Source organism: Antedon mediterranea, chromosome 3, assembly GCF_964355755.1.
Source record: "Antedon mediterranea chromosome 3, ecAntMedi1.1, whole genome shotgun sequence".
Lineage (NCBI taxonomy): Eukaryota > Metazoa > Echinodermata > Crinoidea > Comatulida > Antedonidae > Antedon > Antedon mediterranea.
Genome location: NC_092672.1, coordinates 7476659 through 7491205, shown reverse-complemented (window position 1 = coordinate 7491205; position 14547 = coordinate 7476659). Strand labels below are relative to the sequence as shown.

Here is a 14547-nt window from a genome sequence, read left to right as displayed (position 1 = left end):
GGGTTGGTATAGAGGGCGGTATCATTTTTCCCATAAATCCTTTCATCTTTCTTTTACGTTCCGACTTCCATCATGCCTGCAGTAAGTGAATAATTGGTGCCGAAAATACATTAAAAATACCTATTTTGCACTAATATGATTATTATAAAGTATCGGCAACTGATTTTTAATATAATTAGCATCTTATGACAAACACTTTCATAAAAATATACAATTATAAAAGCCTGTTTGCCGTATTTCTGTAGGGAAGCTTCTTTCTAAATTCTATTCAGTTCAGCTGATTGGGGGTGAGGGCGGCGCGGTGGTGACCAGGTGGTAACACTCTGGTGGTGGTGGCGCTAGTCCATTTCTTGTTTCTGACGATATATAGTAAAGGGCGCATTTAGACCACATAAGTTATTTGTTTACAAAGCAAATTTAGTTTTAGTCTGCTAGCCTATACTTCAGTGCACTTTATTTACTAATTAATAAATAGGTCAAAGTTCAGAAAAAGGTTGGCAAAGCCAGTTCCGGCAAAGGCAAGAAAAAGAAGACTCAACTGAAGTTTATCATTGATTGTGCACATCCTGTGGAAGATGGAATCATGGATGCCTCTGACTTTGTAAGACGATGCTAAATCTTGATTTACTCGAATAATCTTTATTACATTATTTCCTCTCAACTAATGTAATGCACTAAATAGATTGAAATGTTTTACCAAGGCATTTTCTTTAATTTTATCTGGACAGGAATTTACATGTTGACAAGTGTACATCAACAAATAAGTGAATGATATTGTCCAATGAATTAGGGAAACTTTCCCTAACTAAGGATAGATACCAGCAGCTGAGGACCACTACCACCCCTGCCCCTTGTAACTCCTTCTGCTGGCTGGCCACCACAATCACTAGGGTACCCTTCCCTAGTTGAATTAGGGCAACCTTCCCTAATTCCAACATGTTTCTGTTTAATTTCCACATCAGGAGAAATTTCTCCAAGATAAAATCAAGGTCAACGGTAAGATGAAGAACCTTGGAACGAATGTTGTGATTGAGCGTAGCAAGAGTAAGCTCACGGTTGCCAGTGACATCCAGTTCTCTAAAAGGTATGAAGGCCATTTGACAATGTTACATATTTGTTATTATATATAGAATGCCTATCACACTTCATAACGTTTGGTATCACTTTCAGGATATTTAATTGCATTCATTAATATGCCATACTCTGTGCACTTTGATATATTAATGCGAAAAAGTTTTATCGAAATTCTCAAAATTGTCTAAAAGGTTTGAAGTTATGCTGTAAACTTTGAAGTTTTCATGTGAAAAAGGTTTGGCAGAAATCGAAAAACAGTTTTCCCTGTAAATTAAATAAAATAAATTTGTTTTATATTTTGTAGGTACTTAAAGTATTTGACAAAGAAATACTTGAAGAAGAACAACCTTCGTGATTGGTTGAGAGTTGTTGCAGCTAACAAGGAAACGTACGAACTGAGATACTTCCAGATCAATCAAGATGATGATGAAGATGATGATGATGAATAAATACAAAAAGCTTTAATAAAATGTTAAATCGGTGACTAGAATTAGATCAGTCAAATAAGACCGCATTTCTGATATGAAATAAAGCTGAAAAAGTATAATAGGAATATATGTGTTTTGTCTTTTGTGCTTTTCGACAACTGTAGTTTTTAATTACTTATTTTGGAGGTGCGTTTAGTTTGGCAACAAACGTGTGCATTTAGTGGATGCACCAAGTGATATGTAATGCATATAAAGACCCATTCCCTACAATGTTGACGTTTTGTAAAAATAATTTATATATAGGTGTATTACTTTAAAGACATTTAAATCTATTTTTGCTGAAAAGTTAGAATTTTTCCATTTGTTTTGGCCTTTCACGATCGAGCGAAGGTGGGTGAAAATCATAGAAAAAAAAAATATCAATACGCGTTCAATGCATGTTGGGATGCTTAAATCATTTGAATCAACTTATTTTTAACCGTTTAAAGACGAACAAACTTAAGTGATGGATCATAATACAGTACAGTAGTATATTTTTACATTATATGTAATGTAGCTTGACGGTAAATTATATTGGATCGAAAAAACGCACTTTTAATAAGCTCCCTAATACTCTCCGCATGGGTTTACTGTTCTGGGAATACTTGTGTACTCCTAAAAAAATCTTGGCTATATAATTTAATGTAAAAACCAGACGATTATTGACGCAACACCAACTTTAATTTTACGAATTGGCAGTATCAATAAAGCAGTTGAAAGTTGTTGATGATAGCCATACATGCACATTTTTAAGTTGGCCGGGTTTTCGTTCAATTAAAACATACATTTGGGATGATTTCAATATCAGAAATACAATTTCAATATAAAACACCCTCGGACAAGGATTAAGTAGTGGTTTCCTTCGGAACCTGTGTCCAGTAAGACCAATGCTCAGTGATATAGCCTTGATAAGATACACCTACACTAGGCCCCCTACTGTATAAATAAAATATAAATAATAAGGAAAACATGTGTCATAGATTACTATACAATTAGGAAGTTTGCATTGAGTTCACAAACCCACCAGCATTTCTTCTCACGGTGCATATGCCTACCTAAATATAATCAATTCATTTTTCGTCGTGTGACGTGATTATTCTGGAAAAATTAATCTGCACTGCACGTCGTAGCCTATACTACTACACTGTAGCAATAGACTTGATCAGAATGGAACTCGAAAACCAATCAAACAAACTTCACGCGGAGAAATTTCATTTTGACGATATTTTTAAATATATCGGTTCCTGTAATAAGTATTTGTTTGTTTCATTTGTAACAGCCAGCTTATGTATTACATCTATAGGATGGAATTCACTCGCCGTTGTATTTCTGTTTCCCGAGATAGATTTCTGGTGCAACGTTGAAGAATTAAACGATTTGTGTACGGAAAGAAATTTTACTGACGTTGAATGTCGGACTTTAAAACTTGAGAACCGACCAGTTGACAATGAAAACACGCCGTTAAAAGAAAATCAATGTAGCAAGTATAATTTTACCAATCTGAGCACATCGAGAAATTCTTCAATTCATCGTTGTGGCAATGGGTACGAGTTTGATACAACTAAGTATCTATCATCCGTAACACAAGAGGTTGGTTTAGCAATTATAGTTTAAAAGTTTTTATTTTCCATATATTTAAAAACGATTATTATTTTCCTGAAACCGTCTCAATAAAAATATATGCCTAATATGATTACTGATTTAGGCCTTAGATCTAATTCTCACTCGCTCGCACTTTTGGCTAAAAGTGTACATTCAGAAAGGACCTAACTACTTTGATTTTTATTAGTAATTATTATAGTTTTCTCATAGTAAACTAGAAATGCAACTTCTTCATTTAGTAACAGAGAAAATAATCAAACTAAAAAAAAGGAAATTGTTTGATACTTAAATCTTATTTTGACAACCACACTCGGGAAAATTATGAAGTACCGGTTTAGTTAAATTTCAAACTCGCGTACCATCTAGGTCGTGCCCACGGTTCTCGAATACACAGTAATTTCAGCGTTAAAAAACTGGCGATTTCAAATGTACAATAATGCAGGGCAATAATATATGTCGTTTACAGGAACTGTGATTTATGTACTCAACTAAAATTAGCACACTGGGAATTACTTCCGAAAGAGAAAGTTGTCACAAAATGAGACCAATTGTTTAAGTCAAATTTAAACAAACTTAATCTGTGTTTTGTATTATATATGTAACAATATGGTTGAGAGATGGGGAAGAGGATGGGTGCAAAGAGGAACAATTTTTAAATATATTCTTTATTTTGTAACGAAATATTAATTAACATGTTTTACAAATAATATACCACTAAACACAGTAAAACATTGCGATGTAATACTTTGTTGAAACTATCACCGTCGTAGTCGATTGAAATAGTACAGTACATGTTACGATACACTACGACGTATGTTTATATATAATGTTAAACAATTTGTGAAAACCACCTCTATTCGGGGCAAATCATAAATTCGATTTAATCGGTAATAAATATTAAATTACGGCGACTGAAAACGCTAGCTCATTATCCGTTTAAAAAAAATTATATCCAACCTCTGCAGCACAGATTGAAAAAAAAATGGATCAAATTTCTGTTATGAGTATACAGTACTTTCCTTTACGACGCCTGAGGGAATAGACACTTGTGGAACGACACAGAGATTGGAATGTTCCATTCATCGCAAATCAATACATTTGTATAAACGTATATTAAATCTATCAAAATAGTATTTTTTTAAGAAAATCGGCCTGTCTTCAACATTATGATACTGTACTCGAGCTCAACCGGTTTTCAGCTATTAAAAACAATTATCGTAGGAGGAGATAGGAAAATGCGAAGCCTCCTCGCATTTTTGTGGCGGGTATTTTTCAAGATGGACATCCATTAGACAGTGTATACCACGATCGGAAAACACCCCTATCTGGGGCAAATCGTTGAACCTAAATTCGTTTTAATCGTCAATAACTAATTATCTAACTTAATTTAATTAGTAAACAGGGTTACATCAGGTGGTTAAAATCAGTACCGAAAGTACGAACCAACTTTACATACCATCGAGTAAAAATTCTAAAAGTAAGGCGCGATTTACCGAATTTTGCCCTTACGTAAATTTATATATAGATAATGTATATGATATATGATATGGTACTTGGAAATAGTGGACAACGTTATAGTAGTACTTACTATTTCTGCTGCCAACCCAAAATATACCGTATAAATATACCGTATATATACCGTATATGAAATTCGTGCACCGTTTCCGCTGCACATACTTCGTGGGTGGGTTGTAAAAAAGTTGGCTTTCATTACCCAAAATGCATTTCGTGAGACGGAAGTATGGATTGACCTCGTGTAGTGAGGTTTTTACCTACCGGTAAATGCTGACAAAAACAAAACAATGATGGTTTCTCAAAACGTCTTAGCATTGCTTTCTATTTTAAATCTAATGAGCAGAAGTGGCAACGAATTTACACCGCACATACAAGCACAATCTAGAAATGTCACTATAAATCAACTCTGTTATTCAAATTGAGTTTATAATTATTATGCTATATTATCCTATATTGCCGTTTTAATTTCCATTTTCTATTATACAGATGACAAAATAAGTAACTTCTTTTTAGGTAAAATTAAGTATGATGTGGTAATAAATCAAATTGCCTGTGTTAAATATAGGCCCACAGACAGACAGTCGATAAAAAGGGTCAAATAGCCAAAATACTCGACAAACATTGCTTTGGAATAAAACATGGAACTAATAATAGACCAAGGTAATCTAACAACATGATTCTAGCTCGCCTTGCCAAGATAGATTGAACAACCTATGATTGGCTGCGACTAAATAATATAAAAACAATAATAAATATTTTAAAAACTTCCTCCCTCCTCTCACTGTGAACCTTGCTCATTGTTTTAGCTTTTAGCCAATTTCACTTAAGTTCTTTTTCCTAGACTTAGTGCATTCTCACTCTGAGGACGATCAAATGATACCAAGTAACAATATAGTATACGAATTAGATAGGTCAGCGCATAACAAGCCCAGACAACCCTTATATTCAAACTATGACCCGTAAATAAACCTTTCCTTTCCAAGACCTACGATCCATTTGGACTAGGGCCTACAACCGAAACAATAAATTTTAATATTTATATATTCTATACAGTTTAATTTGGTGTGTGAAGATGCTTATTTAATACCTTTGATGCTCTCATTAACTTACTTCGGTGTACTATTAGGCGCATTGATATTTGGAAACGTCAGTGACAGGTACGGTAGATTTCAAATGTATTTTAAAACCTCCCCAATAACGACGAATTCTAGTAATTATGATATCCCAATACACCCCACAACCATTACACAATCAAGGCGGTTTAAATAGTTTAATACCTTCCAAATACAATTAATTCTAGTCATTTTGATATCCCATTGCACCACAACCTCCAAATGAGAAAATTACAAATTATGTTGTTGAAAATGTACACTTCATAGTGATTGCGATTCAGAATTTGATTTTCTACTTCACTACATTTTTACCCAAACAACATTTTCAGGTTTTCAAGGCACTGTTTTAGTATTTTTTGGTGCTATTAGAAGGATTTGAAAAAAAAAAACATATGTATCTAGTGTATGATATGCATAGCATCAACAACTTGTTTTACGTTTTTACGTTACGTTTCCTAATCATAGACTGGGACGAAAGAAAACCTTGGTACTATGCATGTGTATGTATTCAGTTTGCCTTGTAGTGAAGTTACTATCACAGGAGTACTGGATGTTTCTTATATCTGCAACAATAGCAATGATATTCATTCAAGGAGCTTACCTCACTACATTTGTTTTGGGTAGGTTAAAAACTTATATCCAGGTAAGTGAGTCAACTCGTTTAAAGGTGTATTGTCCCCCAAGAACATGATAAATGAAAATTAATAAAATCATTCTTTGAATAGGTAATTTTGTAGTTTCGAGAAAGTTAATTACTTCCGTAGAAAAAACCTCAAAAATTGATATATTTTTCAGTTTTTTTTCAGTCAAATAATTTTTTTTCAATCCAATTTTTTTTCAAAGTAAATAAACGAATATGTGATATTAAAATGGCGTATTCAACAACAATTTTTTAAACAAATATTTATTCAGGGATAGTTGCAATACAAAAAATTGGTATGAGAAAATTGAAAATCTAAAAAAGATCCTTAAAACTTGGGAAAAAAGAAAAATATCATTCTTTGGGAAAATAACGGTAATTAAAACGCTAGCGTTATCAAAACTTATTTATAATGCAAGTGTCACAGACTTGCCAAAATCTATTATTCCTGAAATAAACAAGATTTTATACAACTTTTTATGGAGTGGTAATAAAGAAAAAATTAAAAGAAATACTCTGATACAAAACATTGAAAATGGTGGGATTAAAATGATAGACTTTAACTCTATGATTGAATCTTTAAAGTTAGGCTGGGTAAAACGTTTACTAAGCCCGGATCCAGGAAAGTGGAAATGTATTCCATTATACAATTTATATCCAATTGATTATACATTAAGTATGACGGAAGCAAACTTTGAGAAGCATAATGCACTCAAATATGTGAATACATTCTATATAAATTTGCTTAAAGCCTGCATACGGTTTAATAATATTTATACTAAAAAACCTCAATGTATATGTGAAATAAAAACTCAGAGGTTATGGGAGAATATATATGTCATGCATAACAAAAAATCACTATTCTGTAAATCTTGGGTGAAATCAGGTATAAAAACAGTAGGAGATATTATGGATAAGTCTAGATTTAAGCATATTAATGAAATAACTCCACTGTTGAAACGAAGGGAAAATGCATTTTTAAAATATATGGCACTAATTGACGCTATTCCAAGAAACTGGAAAGTTATAGTGGTTGAGAAACCCTATTGTTATATACATAAAGAGGTTGATACAATAGACAAAAATGTTAATGTTACTTCAAATTATACAACTGTCAAACAATTCTATTTCACTTTTACCGAGGTAGCATATAAAGCGTGCATACCAAAAGCACAAGATAAATGGGAAAACCAACTTCAAAATTGTTTTATCGACTGGAATCTATGTTGGAAAAACAAAGTTAAGAGTATGTTGCACATAAAAAGAGTGGCTTTCTTTAATTTTAAGTTGCTACATAAAATTTTACCAACTAGGTGTAAGCTAAAATTATGGAATTTGTCAAACAGTAATTATTGTGAATATTGTAATGAGGAGGTTGAAAATGAAAAGCATATGTTATTTACATGCAAAGAAGTAAAACATTGCTGGGTAAAATGTTGCGCTATGCTGAAAACATGTTTTGCATTTACTCAGGAAGTTACATGGGAGAAAATTTTACTTGGAAAATATGATGTCAAAATTAATGAAATATTTTCCATTTTAACTTTCTGTGTTTATAAAAATAAAGTCAAACACAGACTAGGACTTGTTAAAAAATGTCCATGGTTAATGTTCACTGCGGAGTTAGAAGATATAATCAATTGTGAGTTTTTAATAAATAAAGAAAAGGCAAAAAAAAATGTGGTCAGATATGGACCGTAACAATTTAGCAAGGTATAAAATTAACGTTTATAAAATTGATATTTAGGTAAAGTAAAATATAACTTGCCTGAAAGAGATAAAAAGAGTTATAAAATTAAGAATTCTGTGGTAAATTATACGTACATTGTTAAGGATTGAAAAACGTGTAAAGAGTGTATAACATAGAGGAATTTTTTTGTACTGAAAGTTAGTTAATGTCAATTATATTGTATTGTATCATTACATTACTCATGTGCTCAATGTACTCATTGTAAACTAACATTTTATTGATGAAGAAATAAAAGTGGGTCGATCCTACATAAGACAAAAAAAAAAAATATTTATTCAGGGAGGTCAATGGTACCCGATGGTGCTTTTAAAAGTTTATTCTGGATAAAACTGGAAATATTTTGTAATGGTTGTTGAAGAAGAATTAGTTTTGTAGAAGAATTAGTTTTGTTGAAGAACCGGGAACTAAAAAAAGTTCTCTAAAATAGTTAAAATATATAATCGTGTGAGAGAAAGTAATTTTGAAAATTATATTAAATAAATGATTTTAATTTTCCTCAGGATGTGAACTAGTTGGACCGTCAATACGATCTTTTGCTGGCACATTTATTGGAATACAATGGGCAATCGGATATATGCTTGCTTCTTTATACGCCTATCTAATCCCATACTGGCGATATATGCTATTAGCAATGTTATTGACGGATATAGCGATGTGGATATTAATCTGCCTGTGAGTGAAAGGTTTTAGATTTACAACGACCTGGATTTAAGCACTATACGCATGCGCGGAAATTTTTTCGATTTGTGACTACGAAGTTCTGACGCGACGACGATCATCATGCAAGTTTGCTATCTATCTATATCTATCTACATACACATTTTGATTGATCATAAGTTTAACATAAGGCCTCTTTCTATTAAAATCATTGACAAAGTAATAAATCACATTAATAAAATTATACTGTTAAAATAACTTGCAGGGAACTAACGCAACCACATATTAAATGTAAAGCTTGGTTCCCACTAGATACGCAACGTAACGCAACCTACACAACGTAAGAAAATGCCCTTCCAATAATTGTGTTTGCCCCCGCCTGCGTGAAATCAAACATGCAATGTTTGCAGCACTGTTTCGTCGTCGGTTCCCACTTGTGATTACGCAATACAGCACTTTGCGTCGATACGTCGCTGCGTTGCGTCGCTAGTGGGAACAACGTGAATTAAGACAAGGCAAGTTTGGTTCGTGGCATAATTCATACCCGATGTTTTCTAAAAGTTCTCCCATAATCAAATATCATATAGGTATATGATGGACATTATTTTGCCTATATGATCTATCACCGTCGGCAATTGTTGCGTTTACGACGTCCTTGCGATGACCCAAAAACGTGGTATGAAGAAAACCGCAGTAGTTATTTCACGTTACAATAATGTAAATATTGTTTTTTAGGGTTGTTACCGAATCTCCTCGATGGCTCCATGCAAGAAACAGAATGGGAGAAACAGAAGTGATTTTGAAACGGGCATGTCGGTCCAGCAAAGAACCCCAAGAAAGCATTAGAGTGTCCCAAATGATATGTGCAACACCCGCAGTAATTGAGGTACATGCCTTGTGTAGAGCTCTGTCTACACAATCAAACTATTCACATTGTTTTGTCACATAAAGTGTAGACAGCGCTTACAACAGACAATGCGAACGACGACTTAAAATATAATTGATCTATTACTTGTATTTTTTTAAATCACCAGAAATCATCATCCGATTTTAAACCACGAAATCTATTGCGCATGAAAAATCTTTGGTTGAGGTTTTTTCTTATTAATTTTATATGGTAAGTGATTGTTGGTATGGTCTACGGTTCAAACTAGGCTTCTAGTTCTACTCTCCAACACAGCAAACTCTCCGAAAACTAAACAGTTATTGACCATCATTTTCAGTTTTCTGAAAAGCTCAGATTTGTTTCTGATTAGGCCTGAATGATTTTGGAGGAACATTGTATATTTATCTATTTATCGTTGTTCGTTGTCGTCATAAACGTGCCATACACCTATTTACACTGGATTGTTGGGTGTGTGATGGTGGGAGTTGTATGTAAAAGGCACTACGAATGCTATTATCAGTTTAGGTGGAATTTTTAAGATTAGAAATATACTATATATAATAACAGAACATCGAATGTAGCGTATACCAACTATCTTAACATTTCTCAATCGCTTTCTAACAAGTTTCCACTCAGATCCAAGTTGATGCCTAACTTTGTTCCTAATTTCCAGGTTTGTAAACTCCTTGGTTTATTACGGATTATCATTAAGTGCTGTAACTCTTGGATCCAATGATTATGTTGCCAACGTACTGGCTGGTCTCGTAGAAATTCCCGCTGCTTTTCTTGGATGGATCGCCATGGAACGTATGGGACGCCGGCCAATTTTAAGTGCAGCGATGGTACTAGCTGGTATAGCCTGCGCATCTTCTCCGTTTTTGTGTGAGTATATAGTCATGAATGTCAGTACAATTGTCTCTGGATTCTGCCACTATCAAAACATTTAATGATAAATAATAAAGCTTATCATACGTACAACCAATAAATGGACTAAATACGATCATTAGTCAGCGCATTCATTAAAGAGAGATCGAGATGATGCAAAACTTACACTCCTTTTATTATTTTAATAAACCAACAAATAAGTGTATTTTAGTAATGAAAAACAAAAAGAAAAAGTAATCAATAACCTGGTAAGATTTGCCTTTTTCGCATAACAAATTATTTTGCTGTTACTACTACTTACATTTTATAATATGTATTATATTCTATTATTGTACAGTGGCTTTTATACTATTGAATACATGGATGAATGACCCGCCAAAGTACTACTGTATATTCAATTTTAAAATACCACTTAAGAAATAAATTGTGTACAATAATATCACCCGTATGTCTATAATTAATTATAAGGATAGAAACTGATATAAAGAAAACTATTTCTCCAACAGCTAACAGCATTTTGGGTATGATTTCTGGACTCGTTGGAAAATTCAGCATCAGTATCTCATTTACAATTATCTACATTGTTGCCTCGGAGGTTTATCCAACACCCATAAGGTATGACACACATTTTCGGAGTGCAAACGTCGGTCGTCTTCTGGACCTAGAAAGTTGTCGATGAATTGAGTGAGGCAACTTTCCTCCATTCTCACAGTTAACCAATGAAAGGTCAACATAGACAACATCGTGCGACGAGGCCCGACGGAACGTCTTGACTCGTCTTGACTGTCTGAGAAGTTGAATCCCGACGAGACGAGTCGTCTTTTGAGATATCGTCGGGCGTAGAATTTAGGTCGATTTCATTATGGTTATAGAAACTGTATATAGGCCTATTGGACCTACTTTAGCCGGTTTCCAGAGTTATATAAGGTGTTCTTTCAGTAAATGATATATGATACATACAAGTTTATGATTTCTTATAGAAACACTGCGTTAGGATTATCATCAACGATTGGAAATCTTGGTGCCATATCCGCACCTCAGATCCTCTATGCTGGAGTTCTCTTTGAGCAGTTACCGTATCTAATATTTGGTGGTCTTACGCTGGTTGCAGGCATAATCACTTGGTTTCTTCCGGAAACACGTGGCTTAAATCTTCCACATTCATTAGTAGAAGGTGAAAATCTCGGGTAAGTAATAATGTACAGGTTGGTCTTACCATGAAAGAGTGAGATGATAATTTCACTCTTCCCTGATCTTATAGAGGTTACGGAGAGAAAGCAATCAACGGGCTTTTTTTTTACCCGGTTAAGTTGTATCATGGGCTCAATTATTGCCAACTTTTATGTAGAAACCAACTTATCCAGCCTAAATAACTAATCTTGGACAGACCAAAGATAATCAGAATACAGAATTATGTTTACTAGGTTCTACAGGTCAGACTTCTAATTGCATCTTTTTTGTTTTAGAAAGGATGTAAATACTCCAATTTAATCAACGTGTTTCTGGATGGAGTTAACCTCTCCCGCTGTATAAGAGCAAGAAAAGAGCAGATCAAGTGAGACCATTGTCCCAATACTATTAAGTGTCAAATAAAACAACATACTTTACAACTGTGTACTGGAGAGGAAGAAGCATTATATTAACTAGCATATAATATTAACATCTATTTCACTTATAAAACTGTATACATAAACCTTATATTTACATATTTTAATTAAAAGGCTAGTATAATAATTATATAAAATAAAGTTTCATTTAATTATTTATTTGGTATTTTTTCAATATTACAATTAAGAAAAAAGCTAAATTGGGGAGACTAGGGTCAACCTAAGTGAATTAAAATTACTCTGGAAGAGCTGTTGGACCCAACCCCTATTCAGTTTAGATCATAAAACAAAACAATTTAAAGGGGAAAATAAAATGCTACTGTACAACAAAATACATATCTAAGAAAAGACAGGCTGGCTTATAGGACTGCATCATCAGTCTAGGGAGTTTGACATCATCTCTCCGATGTTGTTTTGCTTGTGTGTTCCAACTTTCCACATGGACGAAGATCATTTAAATGTAAATTACATTTGATATAAGGCATGTAATATAGCATAGTCTTAATGTGCTTTAAAAAATTAAAAAAAAACACCCCAAAAATGTCTTATTCTATCCAACTAAAGGAGATCAAATAAGTACAGGAAGCCAACAATGCAAATGATTATATTTTACCTATTTTGATCAAGAACTCTATTGAATACTATGGAGCTAAATTATGGAATTCAATCCATGGAGATATTAAAACTGCATCTACAAATTCTAAATTTAAATTAGTATACAAGAACTATTTACTTTCAAGATATGATGAACGTTAAATATATATATTTCATAAGACCAGTTAAGATTGGATAAAATGCTTTAAATAGATTTAATTTGTAGCTTTGTTTTCTTTTATCTATTATTAGTTTATGTATTTTTTTCTCTTTTTTCTCTCGTATTCGTATTTAATGTTATGTTGGGGTGGGTCAAACTTTCTGACTTATTATGACCCACCCCCACATGAATACTTCATTGTATTTATTATCCTGTATGTTACGTTATTGTGTATTGTGGAAATAAATGGAATTGAATTGAATGTATATGGCAAGCAATGGGTTGGAATGGCCAGAACAATGACGGTAACTACAATGAACACAAAACAAACAGTTCGGCGTAGTTGATTCTAAACCGGTAATCACCATCTTGTATTGTTATGTAACATTTGCAAATGACCTGTCTTATTTACTCTTATATAATTCAAACAGGGTATCATGGAGACAGCACCTCATGACACAAGAAAGAAAATAATAAAGAAATAAATATGATACAATATGAGAAAAAATTCTTAATGTGACCAAAAAGATCACTAGGAGTGTCCTCTGAAAATTGTATCCATGCATTATTCACTTTTTCTGCCTTATCTAATACCGCATAATTTATTATTACATTTTCCAAATATCAGGGCAGTCATATGGTCGGTTCCTTCAACAAAATTTAGAAATATATGACATACCCACACAAATTTCATCATTTGAATTTTTAAGATCTAGAAAAACTGTGTTTGTATACAGACATCATTAGAGAATATGCAATAAACACGGCACTTGCTCATGTTCAAATATGGTAATGATATGCCCAAATATGGTAGTGATATAACATCATGTCCATATATGGGCACATCACATTTTTTTTTTGTTACATAAAGTTTGATAGTGTAGACATTTCTATAGACCTGTTCAATAAACAATGTTTTCGGCCGTTAACGTAGGCGTTTATCATTGAATAAACCCTTCCTCTATGGCGAATGGTGTGTATAAGGGAAGCATTCCCTGGTGTCGGTGTATCAGGGCGGACCCAGGGGTGTTGCCCTAGTGGCCCGGGCAACACCCTTAATTTTATACTAAATGTTGTTTCTGTCACTAAATTAAAATTGAGTCCCATTTTATCGTATACAATATCCATATTTACACGTTATAGAAGTCCAGTCTGGAAGAGAATATTTGTAAATTGGCAGAATGCACAGCAGTCACCAATAGGCCTACTATAGGTAGAGAGGTACGAAAGGAGGGCAACACACACTGTGTTCGGGAAAAACCCGTCGTATGAGTCGTCGATTTGTTCATAATTATTTTGAAAAGAAATTGCGTATAGTTTTGTTTTTCCGTGTAGTACCCTATTTATCTTCATTTCCGATATATACGTCCGTTATATTAGGCCGAATTTCCGTAGTAACAGAGAATTATACCGGTAGCAGAGCAAATTTTGCTTCTTTCTGCAAATTTCCTATAATTAATTTCTTTGTCTTATATTTATTATTTATATTACAGTTTAGGCCTATAGTGGATAAATGAAAATGAATTTTGGAAATTGTAGTTTTAATAAACTGCTGACTTATTTAGCATTTAATTCAAAATAATAAAATTTAACGTTTC

The 14547-nt window shown here is 33.3% G+C and overlaps 2 protein-coding genes across 3 annotated transcripts; both read left to right on the top strand.

Annotated features, from left to right (window-relative positions):
• Positions 1-56: 56 nt before the first annotated feature.
• Positions 57-1627, top strand: LOC140044734 (large ribosomal subunit protein eL22-like). Its single transcript, XM_072089372.1, has 4 exons — positions 57-81; positions 476-601; positions 963-1084; positions 1379-1627. Exons 1-4 carry the CDS (start codon positions 73-75, stop codon positions 1521-1523), a joined length of 402 nt encoding a protein of 133 aa, XP_071945473.1. The 5' UTR covers positions 57-72; the 3' UTR covers positions 1524-1627.
• Positions 1628-2562: 935 nt separating this feature from the next.
• Positions 2563-13868, top strand: LOC140043492 (organic cation transporter protein-like). Of its 2 annotated transcripts, none has more exons than XM_072088009.1 (10): positions 2563-3131; positions 5712-5815; positions 6236-6390; positions 8661-8832; positions 9553-9703; positions 9852-9934; positions 10377-10585; positions 11095-11203; positions 11569-11775; positions 12059-13868. In XM_072088009.1, the coding sequence occupies exons 1-10, from the start codon at positions 2709-2711 to the stop codon at positions 12063-12065; spliced, it is 1620 nt and encodes a 539-aa protein (XP_071944110.1). In that variant the 5' UTR covers positions 2563-2708; the 3' UTR covers positions 12066-13868. The 2 variants fall into 2 exon arrangements, with proteins under 2 accessions (XP_071944110.1, XP_071944109.1); XM_072088008.1 differs by having other exon boundaries at positions 12055-13868.
• Positions 13869-14547: the final 679 nt, after the last annotated feature.

Excerpts from the sequence above, each read along its gene's own strand:
- LOC140044734 (XM_072089372.1), top strand. Across the intron at positions 602-962 it reads TCATGGATGCCTCTGACTTT|GAGAAATTTCTCCAAGATAA; the intron begins GTAAGACGATGC and ends TTTCCACATCAG. Across the intron at positions 1,085-1,378 it reads GACATCCAGTTCTCTAAAAG|GTACTTAAAGTATTTGACAA; the intron begins GTATGAAGGCCA and ends TATATTTTGTAG.
- LOC140043492 (XM_072088008.1), top strand. The coding sequence starts at position 2,709 with ATGGAACTCGAAAACCAATCAAACAAACTTCACGCGGAGAAATTTCAT. Across the intron at positions 3,132-5,711 it reads TATCATCCGTAACACAAGAG|TTTAATTTGGTGTGTGAAGA; the intron begins GTTGGTTTAGCA and ends TATTCTATACAG. Across the intron at positions 10,586-11,094 it reads CGCATCTTCTCCGTTTTTGT|CTAACAGCATTTTGGGTATG; the intron begins GTGAGTATATAG and ends TTTCTCCAACAG.